Source organism: Nicotiana tabacum, chromosome 20 (assembly GCF_000715075.1).
Source record: "Nicotiana tabacum cultivar K326 chromosome 20, ASM71507v2, whole genome shotgun sequence".
Lineage (NCBI taxonomy): Eukaryota > Viridiplantae > Streptophyta > Magnoliopsida > Solanales > Solanaceae > Nicotiana > Nicotiana tabacum.
This window is the reverse complement of record NC_134099.1, coordinates 61,931,188-61,955,156: the sequence shown is the minus strand read 5'-3', so window position 1 is coordinate 61,955,156 and position 23,969 is coordinate 61,931,188. Positions and strand designations below refer to the sequence as shown.

Here is a 23,969-nt window from a genome sequence, read left to right as displayed (position 1 = left end):
TATGATTATATATTGGCTCGGGGCGAGAGGAATCCTACTACTTTGGGATGAAAGAAAGTTGGAGAGTATGGAGGAGATGGAGCTTATGTTAGTTGCATGATTTAGAAAACTCGAGAATGGGATAGAATGGAGTTTTGGGGGTGTTTATGGTTCTATAGGGGAGGGGTCAAAGGTGCCTTCTTGGAAGAGATGATGACGGTTTTGGGGAAATGGAATATCCCATGGGTGTTTGGGTGGTGGGGATTTTAATATACCATTAGATTCCAGAGGAGATGGTAGGCGGTAAGGTGATGTCTCGGGCAATGGATGAGTTCTCTGAGTTTATTAGTAATTTACTTATTAATCTCCCATTGACACGTGCTAATTTCACTTGGACCAGATCTGAGGACTCAACTTCAAGTTTGAGACTTTATTGATTTTTAATGTGCCACATGGGAGTAGTTGGCTTTTATTGTGTTACTGATTCCCCTCCCGAGGCTGACATCAGATGATTCACCTATTATGTTGGATGGAAGAAGAGGAAGAAGCACCAGATCTACTTTCAAATTTGAGAATAGGTGGTTGCGAGCGACAGACTTTGGTGAAAAGTGACTAGTTGGTGGAGTAGCTACAACATGTATAGAAGCATGTTTTACATACTTGCAAAGAAGTTGAAGCTGCTAAAAAAAGACATAAAGGTGTGGAACAAAGAAGTGCTTGGAAGGGTAAAAGTGGAAGATGAGTTGGGTTTGGGGACATAGAAAGGGCAGAAGAGGGGAGGGAGTTGGAGGAAAGTGAGAGAGAGGAAAGAGCGTTTGAAGAGTAACTAGCTTTTTTGGCATTAGCCCAAGAAACTAGTTGGAGACAAAAGTTGAGGGCATTGTGGTTAGAGGAAGGTGATACAGACACTAAATTCTTTCATAGGGTTGCCAATAGCAAATTCAAGGAGGACCTGCAGAGTCTGTAAAGGTTAATAGGGATGTATATATGAGGGGGGAAAAAGGAGTAATAAGGGCGATGATAGACTTTATGATGTTTAGCGGGTTGAAGACCTAATTATTTTTGGGGGGGGGAATGAACAAGGCGGTAGAGTGTTGTGCGTGGATAAAGCTACGACAAAAGACAAATTAGCTATGAAACGTGTATTTCTAGGTTGTGGGAAGGTGTAGAAGGGATATTTGTGCTGCTCGCTTAACCTTTGACAGTACCTTATGTCTCCCGATATTACTTTCTTTGAGATTCAACCTCGCACCCCTTTTTCCGAATGCCTAAACATTTATGCGATTTTATCATTTTCAGCTTTTGGGGATTCTACTATTATCTTTCCCTTGACTTCTTCCATAGTTTCACCTCCTATAGCTCCACCACTCTTGACGTAACATTAATGTCCGCGCTTATCGTTTAATCCAGATGATTCTCACTTGGAGCCAAGGTTCTTTGCCTGTTGTGGACTTGTTTCCCCAAAAGAGTTCTCGTGTTGCTATTCAGGAATGTATTTGCTCTACTTGTAACCCTATTCCTAATTATACTTGTCTGAGTTATTATTGCGTGTCACCATCTTATTATTCCTTTGTATTATCTCTATCATCTTGTTTTTCCAAAGCTTATAGATGAAGATCTTTGGCAACATACTATGATCGAGGAGACTTTTGCGTTACACACTATTTATATTTTGAGGCGTGTTTCTCTACCTTGAAAACAATATACTAATGATTGTTTAGTGGGTATACATTTTGGCTCAGATGGGCAAATTGATCGACTAAAGGCAAGCTTGATTGCTAAGGATTATATATAAATTTTTGGACTTGATACTGATGCATTTCTCTAGCGGCTAAGATTACTTTCGTCGGTTTTTCCTCTCTATGACTAATGTTCGTCATTTACATCTTCACTAGTTGGATAATAAAATATACTTTTTGAAGGGATTTAGAAGTTGAAGTATGTACAGAGTAAATGCGCGATTTGTTGCTCGGAGGGGTTAAAATATATGGTGTTGCTGGTTACTATGATCAATTAATGGCCTGAGATAGTCCCCACGAGCATGATTTTGTAAATTCAGCACATTTATTTAGGAATTTGGTATGACTTTGAGGGAAACTAATTATTCTATGTGCTATCATCATCCTATGTGGATATATATATAATGGTTTATGTTAAAGGTATAGTAATGATAAGGAGAGAATCATAAGCTTGAAGCATAATCTTTTTTAGCATTTGTAAAGCAAGAAGTTTGGTCTATTGAGGTACTTTTTAGGTATGGAGGTTGCTCAATCTAGATTCATATTGTCATTTCAAAAAGGAAGTATGTCCTCGATATTCCTAAGAAGACGTGAATGGCATGTTGCAGGCCTACTGATACACATGGGTTTGAGTGTTAGCCTTTTTTAGTTCATGGGAAGCCTTTCAGTTATCCTGGAAGATGTAAGAGATTAGTTGGGCTAGTTAAATTATTTTACTGTGCTCCGACCTGATATTGCTTTCTCAGTAAGTGTCATTAGTCAATTTCGGGATTCTCCTTGCGATAGTTATTGGATGTTGTGATTCCTATTCAATGTAGATATCTCCAAGGAAATGAAAACACTATGAGGATCGATGGCATGACAAGTGCACATTAGGCGGCAGAGCCTCTCTGTGATCCGACCTGATATTGCTTTCTCATTAAGTGTCATTAGTCAATTTCGGGATTCTCCTTGTGGTAGTTATTGGATGCGGAGATTCCTATTCGTTGTAGAAATCTCCAAGGAATTGAAAACATTATGAGGACCGATGGCATGACAACTGCACATTAGGCAGGGGAGCGTCTCTGTCATCTCGAAAGATTAAGCTTTAGTGGTAAGAGTTACATGATACTTGTATTGGTGGGAGGTAGCGTGTTCTCGGTGGCATAGTCAAGATACATGCAAGCTGGCTTGGACACCATTGCTGTACCAAAGAAGTAGTTGCAAGATCGAGTTGAAAAACAAAATGTCAGGACGTGATAGTGTCAATCTGATCATTTGGATTTTGGATCAAGCAGGTCTTGAAAGAGTTTTAATTTGGAGAGATTAGTCAAATGGAGCTCGTATGTGATAAGTAGGTTGGCTTCATTATTGAACTAGACCAGTGTTTCATGGGAGGACCAAACATATAGAAATTGATATCAGAAAAGATACTCCAAAAAGTTCATGAAGTGAAATATCAACTTGTAGATATATTCACCGATTACCTCGCTGGTCCCATAACAAATTTATATATTTAGCAAGTTTTGTACTTGCGACTTCTATGCACTAGCTTGAAAGGTGAGTGCTGGGAATATTGTAACATTGTGTATAAATTAGGAACAAATGGATATAATTCGTTGTGATTACGTAACCTATGATATCCTTCCTTTTCTAGACTTGTACACTCCACTCTCTAAATCCAGTTAGCTGAGAGAATAGTCAACCTGAGCTTTCTCCTCCTAGTTCCATTCTCTTACACTCTTCACTAGTTCACTTACCTAATTACTAACATATCTTTCTTTCGCAAAAAGTGCACAAATCAAAATTGTGTAAGAATCATTAATATATGGATTTGTATATTCCTATTGTTTCTTTATCTTTGCCTTGGCCATCGTACTCATCTGGCTGGCTGATACTTCCATTTTTCATTCATGTGATCAGGCTCATTGAAAGATCAATATCTGAACCGTATGACCTTGTTCATAAGATGCAACTTTTGGGTTTACTTCCTGGAGTCGTCACTGACTCTATGGAAGTGGCAACTTCATCCAGCAGTAGATCTTTTATCAATCTTCCAAAAGAGCTTTTTGAGATGCTTTCTTCTGTTGGACCTCATCTTTATCGAGATACATTGTTGCTACAGAAGGTTTGGCGCCCCTGAAATTTTGTGTATTTACCAGGACTCTAATACAAGTGTTTGATACATTTCCTAACGTTGGCTTTTCTTATTCGTGATAATCAGGTATGCAGAGTGTTAAGAGGTTATTACATTTGTGCACATCAGCTTGTCGCTAGCGGTGTGTCAGGTTTTATCTCCCAAACTGTTACAATTGGAGATCAAACTCCTCGTATACACCTGAAAGATGCTAGGTCAAGAATTGAAGAAGCATTAGGAGGATGCTTGCTTCCTTCCTTACAGTTGATACCAGCAAATCCTGCAGTTGGACTGGAGATCTGGGAACTAATGAGTCTCCTTCCATATGAGGTTGGTTTAAGTAACCTTCATATTACAGCCCTCACTGCTATTTGGTCTGATAGAAAAGTACTTGATCAGGCACGCTATCGTTTATATGGTGAATGGGAGAAAGATGATGAGCAATTTCCAATGCTTTTGGCGGCAAGGCAAACAGCAAAGGTGTTATTCTGCTGTCTAGAAATAAAGCTTTTTGTTTTTGTTGTCATGTCGATGTGTTAATTGTAATATCACTTTGTGTGACAGTTGGACACTAGGAGGATCCTGAAGCGCCTTGCAAAAGAAAATCTAAAGCAGCTCGGTCGAATGGTTGCCAAACTTGCTCATGCTAATCCAATGACAGTATTGCGAACAATCGTTCACCAGGTATCATTTAATTGGAGCCTATCAGCCTATATTTTTCAAGTCCTGCAAGATTTTTGGTTGTGACGTGTAAGATGTAACTTGCAATTCATCTGTACAGATTGAGGCTTACAGGGATATGATTACACCTGTTGTAGACGCTTTTAAGTATCTGACTCAGGTTAGTAGACACTTTTAAGTATCTGACTCGGGTCCGGGCATTGTTTCTTCTCACATTTCTGCTTCTACTTTTCTTTATGAATTTCTCTCATGTGTGCTTGGCGGCATGTCTTCGACCTGTTAGAAAATCTTAAATGTAATGCTAAGCAGTATGTAAATGGGTTGGTTTGTGTCAGCAGTTTTGAGATTCTTGTTAATCTTTCATATGGTTTAAAGGCATTGATTTTTGTGAATTCCTAGTTTGATGAGGAGTACTGGTATTGACAATGATGTTTATACTGATGCGTATCTAGTGGGCCTTGTTAGTAGTTGAAGATCGGCCAAGATAATTCCTCAATTCTTTTTCTTGTTCTTGGCCCAGCTTTTCCCCCAAATATCAGCTACTTTCTTGAAACCAAGCCTTATTTTCTGATTTGGATATGCACCACCACAAGGATATCATAACCCCAAAATAGCAAACAACAATAACAACAACTACGCCTCAGTCCCAATAAGTTGGGGTTGGCGATATGAATCTTCATTCCTTTCATTTAGGTCAACCCAGATCATGATAATTACTAAAATAAAAGTGCAAGTAAAAAAGATAAATATATATAAATAATAGTTATAATAATAAAAATAATAGAAGTTCTCTACCAAGTCTAAGACCTATTCCAACTAGTAGCTATCACCTATATGGGGTTTTCTCTTTCATTGGATCCTATTTTTAGTCAAGTCTGCAATGATTACAAGGGTTTGTAAGTCTTTTGAGACAACTTCCATCCATGTGGTTTTAGGTCTACCTCGTATTTTACACCTACCGACTGGTGCATCTGTAGGTGACGTAGGACATGACCAAACCATCTCGAGCGACCTTCTCTCATTTTATCCTCAATGTGTGCTACTTGCACCTTCCGACGAATTGGTCATTTTTAATCTTATCTAATCTAGTGTGACCGCACATCCATCTTAGTATTCGCACTCTTTAAAATAGCACAGATTAAGAATGTCCTATTTGGCGGTGTGTTGCTGAAGGCTGAAATAAAGATAGAAAAACTTAGTCGGAATCTGTTACTCCCGCCATTCCAATTTATATGATGGATTTTATTTTAATCTGTCCTAAAAAGAATGAGACATTTCTATATTTAGAAATAATTTCACTTCAAACTTTCCATTTTGCCCTTAACGAGATGATTTATAGCTACACAAAAGTTCTATTTTGCTGAAGCCTATGGTTTGTTTTTGACCACAAGTTTCAAAAGACTCTTCTTTTAACTCTTGGAGTAACAGACAAGCAACGCAACAGAAAACCTCCAGAATGAAAACCTGTAAAGGCACTTGTGAATTGACAGTCCTAGTCATGAAGTGAGACTTCTGGATACTTGCTGAACTCAGCCTACTTCAGCAAGATCATAATTTTAGGATAGTAATGTGTATCGCTGGTGGCCTTTGTTTTCCTTATCTTCCTTTTTTCTTTTTGTCTTTTGGATGAGTAATTTATTGATCCCTCCGTTTCAATTTAGATGACACACTTTCTTTATTAGCTCGTTCCAAAAAGAATGACACATTTCTATATTTAATAACATTTTAATTTTAACTTTTCATTTTACCCACTTTATCCTTAACGAGAAGTTTTTATAACTCTACAAATGTCATGGCCCCACAAAGCTTTTGTCCCTTAAGCTTTTAAGACCACATGTTTCAAAAATCTTCTTTTTCTTCTTAAACTTTGTGCCAAGTTAAATTACATCATCTAAATTGAAATGGAGGGAGTAAATGACCGTGTTAAAGAGGTAGTAAAAGCTTTCAGAAAGACTTGGCTCCTTTTATATGCTTAAGAAGTCTTAATTGTCTAACAAGCCACATTACATTCTCTGTTTCATTCATAATGTTCCTCTTACATGAAAGCATAAATATCTCGAGAGCCTGCTTGAAGTCTTCCTAGCATCAACCCCTGGAGACCAACTATATTTTAAAAATATACCAATATCTGCCATGAATGTTTGCAGTTCAACATCAAATTATTAATTGGTTCTATGGAATCATCACCTAAAAAAGGCTTGTACTACCAAGTATGTAACATCTTTATAAGTTGTCTCGAGTCAAGCATGTTCCATGCATAATCCACACAAAGTAACCTACTCTGGTGCTTCTTTGGTCTTCCAAATCAATTTCAATTGGGTGTCTTCACCTTTTTCCTGCTTCCGAAGAACCCGATAATAGGGTTTAACGGTGAATTTGCGATCTCTGCTGTCAGTTCAAATTATTTAATTAGATTTTCAAGCACTCGTTGACTCCTTTTCCTGAGGCAAAGAATTAACATTTCCTACATCCCAATCATTAAATTTCCTGTTGAACGGTAAGTGCCGTTGTCAGATCTGCTATCTGAATTCTTGAATTCTTTCTCAATAAATCTAAACTGCTTAGAAACAATTCTTTCGAATTAGCACTTTTAAGAAATAAACCTTGGGTTGAACTCAATTCTAAAAGCTAACCCATGAGGTAACGATTGCTCAAGATCATATAAAGAGGCGCATAATCCACTTGGTTTTCGATCAACCCTTACTTCAGTCTCTATCTATGCATGTCACCTTTCCTTAAGAGATGGGTTGATAATAAAATAGAATCTTGGGTCACGAACCGTGATTCGATTGAGGATGAAGAAAGAGAATTCTTCGTTCGAGTTCTCCACCTGACGGCATAAAATAGGAGCTCTGATTATGAAAGAAAGAACTTAGAACAAGGTATCGGTAACAAGTGGATTTATTACGGGGCAGCTCATGATGTTCTTATCGATTTATTGTGCGCTTATGAATCTAGCATTGGGTAGACCTCCTACCGTAATTGTCCTAGCTCTACTTGCGCGTTCTTTGTTTTTAATGTTGACATGTCAGCGATTCTTGTTTCCACAACACAATAGATTTCGACGGTTGCTTGCAAGGCCGAGAGGGGAAAGGTTATTGAGATGGGGACATGTGGTCAATTTTTTCTCCTTTCTAATTGATCCGTTCCGTGTCACGTCGCCCTATCCATAGAGGAAGAAGGAGTATGTTCAAGTCTATAATCTTTCCTACCAATTGTATAGTCAAGTTTGAGTGCCTCCCTTTTGATGATCTTGTCACCCATCAATGTGGGACTCAAGAAGTACCATTCAATTGTTTGTCCACCTCAGTCTTATCTTTCTTCCATTGCCAACCTCAACCTTAGTATGCCTAAGACCTCATCCCAAAGGTTTCTAGTTGAATTCCATACTGCTACTCCGTGTGGGGCGGTCATTGGTTAGTGCCATCGTGATTTTTCTTCCCATACTATATAGTTATGCCGTTTCTACACTGAGTTTCTCTTTCATAATATCTCCAATGCCCCTTCAATAAGAAGCAAGCTTTCATTGTGAAGCTTTAAGTTCTTCACCCATTCCTCCTTCCTTTTTATCTTTCACAACTGTGCTCCGTATTAGCAAGTGTATTTTCTTCTTCTTGGTGTTGCGTGCACTGAGAAAAACATTTATTAATTTATTGAGCTATTTCTCCATATTTGGTGGAATAGGGATTAAGGACATCAAATAGAAATAGGCAGGAGTACCATCGAGTACACTGTTCCCAGAGTTTAATCTACCCCTATATGACAAATATGGCTTCTTCCTTGGTCCCTGTTACCTTTCGCACTTCTCAATGATATTGTCATATTCCAGTGTCCTGTTTGGCACCCAAGGGTAAAGCCAGATATACTTTAGGGAACTTCTTGTGATTGCACCATAAAATCTCAGCCAAATCCTGTATAATATGGTCCGCGTTAACCGAGAACAAGCTACTTTTATTTGAAATTATGTATAAGCCATAAACTGTCTGAAATGGAAGTATTATCCCTTTTAAATGTAACATGTAATCTTGTCAGCTTCACAAGGATTGACCAACCTGTGAAACACATCACCGTGTGGGGGAGAATTTGTTTTCTGAATTTGTCTCCAAGGTCAAAAACTACCTTGAAACCAGCAAAATTCAAGAAGCATAGCAAGATTTCACTGTGAATGTCCACTACTGTAAGATTTCCAAATCAACCTGTCCTGGGGAACAAAGGTTCTATAGCTAGAAGAAAATCAGCAGATCGGCCTATCTCCCAATCATTTACGTGCACCACTTTAATATTTCTCTTCTGTCTTCAATTATGAAGTCTTTTAACCATATACATTATGTTACTTTTGCTATCATCAAACTAAAGGTCTCCATCACCAACAGGGATAAGAAAAGTGAAATTGGGTCTCTTGCCTCAATCTCCTTTATTGGGAGAAGAATCCCTATGGTGATCCATTGATTATTACGTATAATTTTATAGCAGCTCTCTTACCTCACTTCTTTATGGGGAGAAGACCCTATTGTGATCCATTGATTGGTATTGGGGTACATGTCTTGTTCCATTGAATCAGCCTTTCCCTTAATCCTAGTTCTTTCAATGATCTTCAGCAAGACGGCACATACACATGATCATAGGCTTTCTCCTCTTTCTCCTAATCGACCTTCCTCAAGATCAAACTGGAGATTAGCTTTTCAAGATCTTTGCCCTTTCAGATAGGACTTCATCTATGATCTTATGTATACTTCTCGAATGACTGATTGGTCGAAATTCTAATTTCCAATTTCTCTCTTCTTCGGAGGTAGGGGGATTAATGCTGCATTGAAACTTGATGTTGAAAATGAGTGTTGCATTCAAATTTTCTTGAAGGTACCCTTAGTGTAAAAATGCTCTTAATTATATCTCTTGCAAGATATGCGAACCCTATTGAAATAATGCTATGCTGACCCATCTGGTCCAGGAGCTTAGTCTCCTGGAAAATAACTTTAGCCACTATATCCAATCCCTCCTCTTTTAATGGTATTTGCAACCCTTCCGCTGTTAAAGTGGTAAAAATTTACTGGCAGAGCAGCTTGGTCTCCATTTTTCTTCCTCTTTGAACAGATTTTCATTAAAGCTTAAAGATGTGTCTCTTGATATCTTCAGTGCCTTAAATCAGATTCCCTCCAGCTATCAGCTTAGTTCTTATAGCTTCTATGTGCATTGGACATAACCTGAAACAACTTGGTTTTGGTTTCGCCTTGTTGTATTCAAAAAACATCTTGACTTTTGCCTCTATGATATTTTTCTGTTTTTGCAAAAGCAAAAACATTTTGTTGTATTCACAAACATCTTGTCTTATGCCTTGATGTAGAGATGTCAAAATGGCTTGGCTGAACCCAGCACTCTATTTGGGTCGGGTTGGCTGGCATTTTTCTAGCCTATTTGAAACTGTGGCATTTCATCCCAAATAGGAGAAAAATAGAGGCACCATGATATGGATGAGGGAACCTTGCTTGAAATAATTCAGAATAATGAGCAATTGCCATGGGTTTCACGGTCATACATGACATACACGACTGTATTTACTATTCAACTATAGATATGTCCTTTTAATCAGCCTTCAGGAGAATTCCATCGTTTAGGAGAGCAGACATCAACTTTTGATTGGTAACAATTGTGTCCTTGCGAGAGTAGCCTATTGGTTAGCCCATGGCCTGCGTAAGGCTGGGTTAAAGCCGCTTCAAATGATGGGTTGAGCTGATAAAATGTACAGCCACATGGCCCATTTTGTCGGCTCTACCTCCAGCAAATTTTTTGTTCCTTTGCGATTTCGTCCAGCTCTTTGTGCTATGTATCTCTGATTAATAACTCATTTGCAGTCTTGCAGAGTACTTCCTTCCGAGTCATGATGGTCCATTTCTTCAATATGTATCGTTATCACTGGTTTCCATTCTTCTTGCATAAAGTTTGCAGTTTCGTTTTTTGATATCATTTTCCATCATCTTCAATTACTTTGCTAGCGCTACAACTGGTCTGCATTGGACCCAATAGGATGTCCACCAATTCTTCAATGACTCCACAACGTTCTAGCCATGTATTTACAAATTTGAAGTAAGATTTGACATCAGTCAAGAAAAAGTCACCACATTCTAACACGATTGGCAGGTGGTTTGAAGAATTCTTGGTAACACTAGCTTTAACAGACCAACAGTCATTGCATTAGATTGAGACCATAAATCTGTTAATTCTTGTTTGCAGAGAAAATGCTGGTGCTTTCAGACTGCATCTTCTTCCATGTACTGGGTAATCTATCATTGGTAGCTCCTGAGCGACTTTTGAAAAATCTCTCCATTGATGTGGATGCTCTTACCACTTCTCCAATATATCCTACCATGTTAAATCTCCACCAATTACTCATGGTATTCCAAAGGCCTCTCATGGCAGCTAATTTATCCTGTAATTCTTTCATTTCCTTCCTCTACTAGAGGACCATAAATTTCTGTTAACATCCAGTTGAAATCAGTGTTTATTTCCACTAAAAGATTCTCTACTAGTCGCATCCCTTTTCATTTGTTAAGTACCAAATGGCAATCCCATTAATTTCTCCTTGCAGTTCTATTCTTCATTTGTCTCATAAAACAATGATTCCTCTACTTAGTTGTGCTCCCAATACTGTCCATTCTGCCACCTTTTACCGTATGCTTACAAAGTCATAAGTAAAAATTGAACCTTTCTTTCTTGCAGACAGATATCCATTTTCTACAACATCTTGGCGACTCTCTTCTATCTTCTCTGTTATATCTTTATAACCAAGTGGCTACTAATATGCTGTAACATTTTTGCCGGTAGTTGCTTTAGACTCTTAACTCTAATGTAAATTACCAAGAAACATCGGTAAGCTATAGTGGTGAAAAAAAAAAAGATTCTGTTATAAACTAGTGCTTTTCTTGATTTTATGCACTGGGGACATCTTCACCTCCAAATTTGTTCCTTTTTTGAAAGTAAATTTATTTATTTGGAGCTCCAAGAAAGTGGTAAGATGTACAACATCAGTGGACCCCTACTTTTCGGACGAAGTAAGTGAATTCATTAAAAAGCATGCAGAAGATGAAAGCAAATGATTACAAGAAAGATATTGTGCCTGCGCATATTCAAAAAACTAGTCCATCAGTATGGAGCTGACCCAATCCAAAAATTGAACATAGCTAGTTACATGGGCCTGATTAAGCCAGCTAAACAAGTTCAGTGCAAGCATTTTGCTTTGGGTGCATGTTGAGATCCCATAAAAACATCTATGATTCCGTTCATTCCAGATGCACCAAAAATAGCAGCAGGTGGCATTACCCAAATTCGTTTGATGGATTACCTACTCTCCGTGAACGCCGGCTTTCATATGCTTCCTTGATGCTATTAGGCTTGACGCAGGCTAGTCTAAAAATAGAGAAAAACTTGTTCCAAATATCATATGCTACTATACAATGCAAAAAGAAGTCTTAACGCTTTCAGAATTCAAATCACACATGTAGCACCTATTCACTGTTTGTATACTCCTTCTGCTGAGGTTGTCTTGAGTTAGGCATCAGCTAAAGCAAATCACTTTTGTAGGCAATTTTCTTCTCCAGATTAATTTTCATGGCCAGTGGTCTATCAATCATTCTTGGAGCAGAGATGTGCATATGCTTTCTTAGCAATAAATGCCCCGTCGTTAGAATCCCCTTATTTCGATTTATCTTTCAACTGAGGGTTGACAGTTATCCCTGCTAGGTTAGCTAACAACTCCATTAGGTATTCATCTACCAATCCTGAATATTTCTTCTGAATTGCGGATCTCAAGAGCCATTCTGCCAACACTGTCCTACAGAAGACTCTTGATTGCTTGCCAGTTGATACTAGTTAGGATATTCATCTTTTAGTGCCATTGTTCTTAGCCACTTATCTTTCCAAAACTTGATGAGTATTCCACTCCCTAACTTGAGCCTTGAGTTAAGTTGGAACTCTTCCCACAACCTAGATATATGCTTCCAGAGGCCTATAGCATGGGATGATCTGCTTTGTGCTGTGCACCAGTTGCTTCTCATGCCATATATCACTCCTCTCCACAATCTAAGATTCTCCATATTATATCTCCAATGCTATTTCATTAGTATACTCTTAGGGCATCTCCAACCTTTACCTCATTTTTTGTCCCCAAAATGGGGATTTCCCCATTTTGAGGACAACTTACTCCATCCCCATTTTGGGGACAACTTACTCCAACCATTCCCCCATTTTCCCTCCAAAATTTTTAATATTCTTCTCTCTCTTCTATATTATATTATTATCTTTCATTTTAATTTTTTTTTTAAATTTTCATTAAACAAATTCCATCTTTTATTTTCATTAATTTGTAATTTCCATTAAAACAATTCCATAAAATTTTAAATAATATAATTTGTAAGCAATTATTATAGATTAACTAATAATTCAAATAAAAGTGAAATCATTGCGATACAAGATTAATTAAATACATATTACATAACGATAAAATTCATTTGAAATACTACATAAATATTCAACCTCAACCTCTAGTATTCTCCCATAAATGATCAATTAATGCATTACGAAGTGTAAAATGAGCATCTTTGTCCTTAATTCTTCTATGTCGAGCTAAAAATTCTTGAAATCGTTGATTTTCATCTGCTGCCATTTCTACTGTTGGAGGTGGACCTTCCAAATCATCTTGAATTGGTGCATTAAGATCACACTTATTCTCGATTATGCGGCAAGAACAATAACGAATAATGTATAAAAGAAGTCAAGAATATCCACAGTCACAAGCTCAACAATCCTCAACCCCATTCACTCAATACTATAATGATTTTGGTGTATCTGTAAACGACATACCTCCCTACTAAGTTATTATGCTATTTACCGTAGTTTTAATTTTTATGTATTTTAATTTAATGTATATTCAATTGTCATGTATTTCCAAATTTAATGTATTTCCATTTAATGTATTTTCAATTTTCACTTTTCAATTTTAGCAACACCTAATATTGTATATTCGCACCTTTCAATTTTAGCAACATCTAATATTTTATATTTGCACCTTTCATTTTTTGAGATGATTATATATTTTTTGTACAATTATAACTTATAATAAAATTAACTTACAATTTTACATAAAAATAATAAATGCACGAAAATTAATTTATCAAAATGATACGCCAAAGTTAAGCTAAAATTAATATTATAAAGATATTACATAAACATATTTAGGTATATATAAAGAGATAAATTAAGATAAAATAATAATAAAATATACATGAATAGTAATGGGGGAGATGAATAGTGTACCCCCATATTTGAGGGAACACTATTCATCCCCCATTTTGAGGGCAAAAATGGGGGAGGGTTGGAGCTTCATTACCCCAAAAATTGCCCCCATTATGGGGAAATGGGGTAAGGTTGGAGATGGCCTTATTGTGTAATGCCAAATCTTTAACACCAGTCCTCCATGCTTTTTTCGTAAGATGAGTTTTGTCTATTTAACCAAGTGAAATACATGACTTTGATCTTCATCAAAAAAAAAAAAAATTAAATAAAAAATTTATGACTGATTGTTGCCTTCCCATAAGAAGGGTCTTCTAATTTGTTCTAGTCTCTTCTGCACTTTAACTGGTACTGCGAGTAAGGACATGAAGTATGTAGGAATATTATCTAGTACCAGTGTTATCAAAGGCGAAAAGCGCAAAAAAACTGTAAGGTCTATTAAGGCTTTAAGCACAAAGAACAAATAAAGTGTGGTCTTTAATGAATAAAACCGCAATAACAACAATTACAAACCTAGTATAATCCCATAAGTGAGGTCTGGGGAGGGTAGTGTGTATGCAAACCTTACCCCTAGCCTATAAAGGTAGAGATGCTGTTTTCGATAGACCCTCGGCTCAAGCAGACGAAAAAAATGAAGCAACAAAAAATAGCAGGAACAATGAAATAGCTTAACATAAGCGAATGACACATGTAATAAAGAACTAGGAATAAGAGAATACAAGAGTAGCTGAAGCCATTCCTATTCCTATTCGTTATTGCTACGGAGGGATTGGATGATATGTTGAAAAGAGCCTAGACAAACAATTGGATAATGGGCTTCAAGGTGAATCGCATGGCTGATAGCAACATGATGATTTCCCACCTTCAGTATGCCGATGGCACTATGGTGTTTTGTGAAGCTGATAGAGAACAATTGAAAGTATTAAGGGTGATTTTCATTCTTTTTGAAGCCACATCTGGACTATACATAAACTGGCACAAAAGTTTCATTTATCCGGTCAATGAGGTAATGGAATTACAAAATCTTGCTGATATTCTTTGTGGGAAAGTAGGTGAACTGCCTACTGTATATCTGGGGATGCCATTGGGAGCCAAGAGCATGTCAAAAGGAATTTGGAATGGTGTACTAGAGAAATGTAAAAAGAAGCTAGCAAATTGGAAGAATCAATGTCTATCTGTGGGAGGTAGACTAATTTTGATCAACTCTGTACTTGATGCCATGCCTACTTATATGATGTCCCTATTCCCAATTCCTGCGGATGTAGTGAAGAGAATTGATGCATTAAGAAGAAATTTTTTATGGGAAGGCAATAGTGAGAAGGAGAAGTTCTATTTGGTTAAATGGAGTTCTCTTACTACTAGCAAGAAGACAAGGGGATTGGGAATTAAAAACCTGAGAGTTCAGAATCATAGTCTGATGATGAAGTGGTTATGGAAATTTGCTGCGGATGAACAATCACTGTGGAGAGAGGTCGTTAGGGAGAAGTATGGTATAGAAGGAAAATGGACAACTAAACTTGTAAGACGTTCATATGGTGTTAGTTTGTGGAAGTCAATTAGGAATTTGTGGCCAAAACTTGTTAACAAGTCCAAATTCAAAGTAGAAAATGGTATGAAGATTTCCTTTTGGGATGAGAATTGGCTAGGCCAAGGAAATGGTATGAAGATTTCCTTCTCTGTAACAGTGCAGTACCTTGATATTGTGCTGCCTTTGAATTTGGACTTGTTAATGAGTGTTAATCTACCCCTTATGGAGGTATTGCATTTTCCATGAAACCAATTTCTTTTTTCAAACTTTCAATAACCCCACTTCAGATTTCTTGTGATTTATATGTAGCTCCTAGTGGGAGGCCTAGGTGTGTTGCGGGGAAGTTCCAACACTACAACACATTATATCAGATAGCTCCTCCAAATCAGGAACATCATTGACTAGATAGATCTTTTTGACAGGTTCATATATAATGTTGATATGGCTTCAGATTCATCAGTGTAAAATTCAGGTACATCAGTTGTGATATCTTAGCCCCATATAATGTGAGGGTGTCATTTGCATAAAGAAGATGCGAGACTGAGACTGAGTTTGTGCATCATTTTCCACCTTTAATCCCTCCATCTAGTGCAGTTGATTTGCTTTGTCAACCATTTTGCTGAGCTCCTCCATAGCCATAATAAAAAGAAAGGAAAAAGAAAACAATTGGCCCACCATTGATCAGAATAGAGTATTTAACTATGGTGATACTGAATTTGATCCACCTACTCAAGACTTCTCCAAATGTTATTTTCTTCAAAAAGAGTGTGTGTGGGGAGGGCGGGGGGGGGGGGGGGGGCTAAAAGTGAAAGAATGCCCCTGGGTTAGTGAACCGGTCTGGAAAAGAAGTTTGACCCGATTTAATAACCTTTATGGTCAACAAAGAAGTAGACCAGCTCATTCTTCTGTTTCGAACCTGTCTATGGGGATTTGACGTCAGTAGAGCCTCCAACAAACATCCCTCAGTGTCGGATTCAAGTCAAAAGATGACGGGGAACAAGGGTTTTCAGGCTACATGAGAATTTGAAAAAAGCCTCAATGCTTCCTCCATTGTTCTTATTCCGAAAAGAGATGGTGTTTCTAGCATCAAGGACTTTAGATCCATTAGTCTAATGGGAAGCATTTGCAAGGTTATATTTAAGATGTTTTCTGATAGACTAAAAAAAGATCTAGATGAGCCTGTCTACTTCAAAGAATGCTTTTGTGGAAGGTAGACAAATACTTGCTGCAGCTTTGGTAGCAAACAAAGTTAGTTGAGTCAAGAAGGAAACAAAGGGAACCCGGATTTTGGGTAAATTAGATCTTGAGAAAGCTTATGATCATGTCAATTGGGAGTTCCTTGATTTCATTATGTTGAGGATGTGGTTTGGTGCCAGATGGAGGAAATAGTATTAGGAGTGATGGATATTGGGCCTTTAGTCTGCCAGAATTGTTACTCTGTCCCCCTTCCTTTTCCTCTTTTTAATATCTTTTTGTTTTGGGTCTGTAAAATAATAGTTCTGACTATAGACTTTGTGCTTGATAGGCCGGCTAATTCCCTCTCTGCTTCCTTTTTATTTTGCTGGGTCAGGTTTCTCCTGGGCACTTTTTTATTTTGAATTTGCTTTGCTCCCCATGTGAGTAACCACGTGCCTATCAACTAAAGGGATAGCTGTAGGAGTGCTTAAGAAACACCATTGTGTCAGAAGTTTTAACACAGATTCTTTCCCATAGAATGAGATTTTTCCTTTGTATCTACGTCAATTCCACAAAGTCACCACCGAGGTTCCAATGGATCGAAAAGTATTTTACGACCATGTGTAGAGTGACACCAAAAGCTCTCACCCATGTATGTTCCTGCTTGTGACTTGTCATTTTTGTGCCGGTCATTGGCGAGCACTGTTCCAACAATAGTCTTCTTCCATTCCAAAACCACTCCCCGACTTTGACTCTCGTTGCTTCTTGTTGAGGTGGAAGGATAAATAAGAACTGATTATGAGCAGTCTAAGAAACTCTGATTTCGGCAGTGACTTTCCATCTATTGGTAAACTAAGTTTGAATCACCTCAGATTTCGGGTTAGGGCTAAAAGGGTCATTGAGGGTTCCAATCAAACATTTTGAAAGAAAATCTGGGTTGTTACTCTTGTCCAGTTTATTAACTTTGATCATATTCCCTATCACTTCTACTGCTGGCTCCTTTGACTACGTCCATCTAAGGACATTGGCTGCATCAATAGACGATTTCATCGGAGTGGTGAAATGTTGATTGACATGGGGCTTATCCAGGAATTGTAGAATTTTTCCTGCAATTTCTCTCCAACCGGAGTTGTACCCTGTTTTCGGGGTAATAATTAAAGACTCTCCGTCCTCATGAACCGCCCATAGCAATTGGAATTCTGATACACCATAAACATAAGTTTGGAGCTTCCTTCCCCATCTTCTACAAAGGCCACCAATCCCCAATGAGACTTGTTGGAGTTGTTCAGACCCTTATGAGATTCGCTTCCTCAATCTTCAGTCTGCTCGTCATCAGCTTTTCTCTAGGAAGATACCATGGATTGACCTTCTCGCTAATGTCTATGAGCTCAAAAGATTTCTCTTAGAGAAGTTTTCTGGCCATAGTTAAATAAAAAATCATCAGGAGATGGCCATCGAAAAGGGGTAAAGAGAGAAAAGGGTTTTTCTCGTTTCCAAAGAGAGCTTTTAAGAGAGAAATACGAATGCATCATTTATCAGTGAACCACTACATTTTAACACATCAAGGAGTCGATGAGCCATGAGAGAATTAACATTATTTATGTAGTTCATTTTGCACTAAGAGCCCAAAATTTGAGAGCTCTAAATTTACCATACAGATCCATGTATTCCTTCAAAGAGTCTGTGAATGTGTTGCGTGCGGAGATTGTCTTCCAAAGCGTTTCAAAGACTTCTTCAGTCTTTTCCTTAGCCAGCTTTTGCACCTACCTCACACTGTATTGGCATAGCCAACTGCATATCGGACAGCTTCAAAAACAAGTTAGAGATATGGCATCTGAACTTTGGAGTAAAAACAAATGCTATGCTCACACCAAATATTACACAAATAACAGCAGTTGTAGCCAAAAAAAAGCAAGACAGTTTTCAAGGAGCTTTAATTCTCCAAATTATTTCCTAAACTATTGCAGCCCCTTGCGCTTGCGTGGAGGAGGATATTGTAGCTTGATTCGACTGAAGACCTGCCAGTTTGCGAACTTTCCGTATAAAAGTGTTAGGTTTTATTCCATCTAAAAAAAAAAGTGTTAGGTTTTATTAGTTCTTCACTCCTTTGAGTTTTTTTGTTTTTTCTAAAGAATTGGATTATAATCCCTAACTCCTACTCATGGAAATTCCTTGTGACCCTTGCATTTTGCTTCTTGTTTTAGTTATTGCTGCCTCCTGGTTAATTACAATGCTATATAAATGTCGAAATGTATCTTCCTGGGGATTCATCTAGCCAACCTTCAAGAAAGAATCTTGTCTGTTTTAACATTTTCCTCCTTCAATTGCACTAAGTTTTGGTGCTCATTCCAGAGATACCTTACATTTACATATTGCCGAAAGTTGTGCAGAAGTTACAAAATTTGTGTACACCATTCAACATGCATCCCATATTTTGCCTCGACTAGCTCTTTGCTGGTGAAACTTCATGCCAAGTTTTACACTCTTACTATCACTTGTTTTTAGTTTTGCTCTCTATTCATGTTTTCTATTAAAATTGTCCATGAAAGATATACTTAGTTTGTCAGAGTGCATCATGAATTGATACACTAGATATTTATCTGATTTACTTGTACTTTATCTTATTGATGTTGTTTTTTAAGCAGCTGGAGTATGATATTTTGGAATATGTTGTTATTGAACGGTTGGCACAAAGTGGGAGAGAGAAGCTGAAAGATGACGGCCTTAATTTGTGCGATTGGCTTCAGTCTTTGGCATCATTTTGGGGTCACCTGTATGTATAGTTTCTTCTTGCTGGTTAGAATTATCTCCCTAGTTTGAACATATTCTGTTGCATATGATGTTACTGCTTACTGTTCTACTTCCTTAAAGAACCAAGAATATGTGACTTTTGGGGATTTTTGGCAAGCGCTTCCACCTTTCATCATGTGGTTCGTGGTTTTGCATAATATATACATATATAATGTAGTAAATATTTTTGTATGTAGACCTTTTTGTAAATTAATATTTGTCGTTTTTGCCTCCGGAATTGGTTGGGCGGGATGATCTTTCTTACTGACCAATGCTAGTCAATCATAGTTCTGATATTTTAATTATGGATGTTCCATTTACTGTAATCCTATTTCACATTCTGGTTTTACAGAAAATATAGTTCTTCCTGTGGCACGTTGCCCAGCTTCTGGTTGCAGATTAACTTCTGAAGAAGCTGGGGAGATCTTCTTTGGTGGCTTAGTTGACAAGTTCGTCACCTTCAGCCTAACATTCAGCTGTGAAAAGAATGGGAAATAAGAATATAAAAAAGGAGAGATAGTACAGAATTTTCATCTCACATTCTTCCCATTTCTTGTATACCTCAGGGTCTCTTGTTTTGAGAGGATTTGAATAGAATCAATTGGGCAGTCAAAAACACTATCTTCTCTTGAAGTTTGCAGCTATCTACAAAGAGAAGCCTGAGATCTTCTTTATGTGGAGATACAATTTGTCTAATACTTAAAGATTAGCTAAAGAAGAAGATTAGCTAATGGAATTGTTTGAACAGTACAGAAGTATTCTGAAATGTTGATGAGCAATTGGTTAGTTTTCCTGCCTGCCTAGTTTGCTATGTCGAAGTGCTGCGGTTCTTAGTCAGTCATTCCAGACTAAGGTTGGTTGTACAACAAAATCATGTGGTAGATCTGAGAACATGGCCTGTTGGAGGTGTAAGAGCAAGAGTTGGATCCCGTTCGATATATATGATAATCATAATGATGGCCATCATCCTTTGGACAATCTTTAGATTTATTGATGATGAATCTTTACTTGATAAGGAAGAGCTGTGTTGGCTAGTATGTTGTTTTCAGCATACCTCCTTTTCTGAAGATACTTCAAGAGTTACACCTGCTCTTCTCCTCATGGAAGGATAGTGAGACCTTAAAAGGAACACAATTTATCTGTTAACTTGGTCTCTTGAATACAGCAAGTGAGGGGTTTTGTGCTTGGATGGAAATAATTCAATTTGTTTGTGAGAGGGAGAATGACAGCATTATTTGGTGGTGATTGTTTACTTGATTCGTCTGACAATGTTTTCCCTTAGTATCGCTCATTAGATGCAATCCTGTGCTTGGTCTTCCACTGCTGCATTTTGTGGGAATGGCATGTCTTGGAAACTGCTGCTTCATCTACTCCTCAGCAGGAGCTGTATAGAGTAATTATTCACTCTTTCTCGGGGAATTATCTCTAGGTAGAATATTTTCTTTGTTGGATTCCCAGAGCTCATGATTTACCAATTCTGCAGAAAACATGAGCAAGAAGTTTCTCATTGGATAGACAATGAGTAGTAAGACTTCTGGTATTAAGAAAACAATAACATTACAGGCACATTGAGCAGGATGCGCTCAGGCACATCTAAAGAGGCTAGAAAAGATCACTTCTTTTCCGGTGTTATCTAAACAGTTCCGGCGTCCTTTTCAGAGTTTTACTGTTAATCATCCATCAGTGGTTAATCCTAAAAATTCTTTTATTTCATTATGGGGGAAAATAGGATTTATTTCGCAGCAGGATTTAAATCTTATGATATTACACGACTCAAGTTAAGGGAACAAACATGGTTAGTAGAGTGATGCCATATAAAAATACTAATTAAAAGTTCAGAAGAAATGAGTGTACGGCTAATGCTGAATTTAATTTTTGTTTGCAACGTGTGGGAGGGAAAAAAGCACGCAGAAGGTGGAAAACTAGCTATAGTATTGTGATACATTGTGATCTTGCTCTTAATAAAATTAGAGCAGCTAGCGTCAGCTTTAGATGACTGCTATTTGTTGTGCTATTTGTTTTCTGATCCTGGATTGTTACATCTCATTAGCTTACTGCCAATACTTTGTAATCTGGTTATGTGTCTTTGTGTGACAGAGCAGTTGGATTCTGCTTGATCTAAGAAAGTAGATAATCAGCATTCTGTTTTGTCTCACTTTCAGAGTTCTTGAACTCCTTTGTGTCCAAATGTTTACAGAATCTCATTAACTTTGTGAGATCTTATTTTGACTATTGGACCTAATTTGCTTATAATATGCCAGCACTTGCCTTCTTTAGTGTCTATCTAGCTCAACCTCGCTTGTGTTTCAAGTTGAGATAGATTCTTTGATCACATGTCCATGCTTGCCAGTTGAAATGAAGTTATACCATTTTTTCAGAGGTTGGGCATTTTTCTGTGTAGCACTTATTTAGTATGAGCATCTAATGTTTTTAAGAGTGAGTGATGTCAACCTACCATGATACATTCTGGCATAGTTTGAGTCTTAGTTGTAATCGTTGGTAAATTCTCCAGGTGTAAAAAGTACCCGTCAATGGAATTGAGGGGCCTTTTTCAGTATCTTGTTAATCAGTTGAAGAGAGGAAACGGTATTGAGCTTGTTTTCATGCAGGTACTTATTTTATTATTTTCATTTGTGGCACATGAATACTCTTTCGGCTGAAAACTCACCTTTTGTGGAGTTCCATTGATTATCTGCAGGAGCTCATTCAGCAAATGGCTAATGTACACTATACAGAGAACATGACAGAGGAACAATTGGATGCCATGGCTGGAAGCGATACTCTACGCTATCAGGCTACCTCATTCGGAATAACCCGGAATAATAAGGTGCTTAAGAAACTGTCATTTTAGTTGCAAGTTTCCAGAAATTTATTCTTTGGAAATTGTATATTTGAACCTGCAATGGCTCTGGAGCATGACACTTTCAGATAAATGTCTTCGACATGATTGCTCCGGAAAGGTTTTCATTTCCATGTTGATTTCCCTTTTGCATATGCAAGTACTAGTTGTAATAGAAATCTTTCTATGTTGGAGGGAACATCCGATAATATTATTGATTTTGATCATTCATTCTGCAGTTTACATATTTTGTAACATGGAATCTCCATCTTGGTATTTGTTTCCCTCCCTTTCTCTCTTTGTGATACAAGACTAGAAGGGAGATATTGGAGAATGAGAAAGAAGAATAGGGAGAGGAGAGATAAATAAAAAGAGAAAGAAAGTGGAATAGCAGAATAAAGGAAACGAAGAGATAATAAGAAAGAGGGACTTTCAATATGAAATCAATTCTTATTATTCAATAGAAAGAGAGATTTTGATATCAAATCATTTTTGTGAGAATGCACGGAAAAAAATCTGTTATTGATATTCTATTAAGTCTTTTACAATAGCCTATTTATAACTATACCCAATACATATTCTACTCCTATTCCATGTGGACTAGAGTTATTTACATAACTATCTAACACTCCCCCTCAAGCCGGTGAAAATATCTGCAAGCTGATCATTCGACTTCACAAACTTTGTAGCAATATCTCCTGAGAGTATCTTTTCTCTGACGAAGTGACAGTCAATCTCAATGTGTTTAGTTCTATCATAGAACACCGGATTTGATACAATATGAAGGGCAACTTGATTATTACACACAAGTTTCATCTTGCTGATCTCACCAAATTTCAACTCCTTGAGCAAGTGTTTGATCCAAACTAGCTCACATGTTGTCACAACTATTGCTCGATATTTTGCTTCTGCACTATACCGAGCAACAACATTTTGTTTCTTGCTCTTCAAGACACCAAATTACCTCCTATAAAAATACAATATCTAGACGTAGAATGTCTATCAGAAGGTAATTTTGCCCGGTCAGCATCTGAGGATCCAACAGTTTGCTCATGGCCTCGATCTTCAAATAATAATCCTTTGCATGGAGCTAATTTTATATATCGAATAATGCGGATAACTGCATCCCAATGACTATTAGAAGGAGAATCCATAAACTAACTCACCACACTCACAGGAAAGGAAATGTTAGGTCTAGTCACTGTGAGGTAATTTGATTTACCAACTATCCGCCTATATCTTGCAGGATCGGTAAGCGGCTCCCCCCCTCCGATCCTGGCTGAAGTTTAGAATTCAGATCCTTAAGAGTATCAACAGGTTTACAACCTGTCATTCTTGTCTCCTAAAAAATGTCAAAGGCATACTTCCGTTGCGAGATCACAATACCTGAGCTAGATCGAGCGACCTCAATACCCAGAAAATACTTTAATTTGCCCAGATCCTTTGTCTCAAAGAGATGTTGCTTCAACTTAGTAATACCGTCCGGATCATTGCCAGTAATAACAATATCATCAACATAAACACAGAGATATGAAGCAGAATGCCGATAGAATACTGAGTGATCAGCTTCACTACGAGTCATGCCAAACTGCTGAATAATTATGCTGAACTTACCAAACCAGGCTCGACGAGATTGCTTTAGACCTATGTTGCTCGTCTCCGAAAATGTTGATGGGTGCGTGTCGGATCCTCCATAAGTAGTGCATTTTTGGAGGATTCGACATGGGTGCGGCAACTGCTTTGGAGAGTCCACACAACATAGCTTAAACCATAGAGGGACCGATGCAACAATGACACTAGACTTCCCCTGAGCAACAAAACCAGGTGGTTGCTCCATAT

General features: G+C 37.7%; 1 protein-coding gene across 1 annotated transcript in view; it reads left to right on the top strand.

Moving 5' to 3' along the window:
* Positions 1–23,969, top strand: part of LOC107822176 (THO complex subunit 2) — a 73,058-nt gene that overhangs the window by 34,955 nt on the left and 14,134 nt on the right. The window contains exons 14-21 of the mRNA XM_075241112.1: positions 3,621–3,825; positions 3,922–4,164; positions 4,234–4,314; positions 4,399–4,518; positions 4,616–4,675; positions 19,147–19,274; positions 21,804–21,900; positions 21,990–22,118. Of these exons, the coding sequence (XP_075097213.1) occupies positions 3,621–3,825; positions 3,922–4,164; positions 4,234–4,314; positions 4,399–4,518; positions 4,616–4,675; positions 19,147–19,274; positions 21,804–21,900; positions 21,990–22,118 (1,063 nt within the window). The remainder of the gene's footprint in view (positions 1–3,620; positions 3,826–3,921; positions 4,165–4,233; positions 4,315–4,398; positions 4,519–4,615; positions 4,676–19,146; positions 19,275–21,803; positions 21,901–21,989; positions 22,119–23,969) is intronic.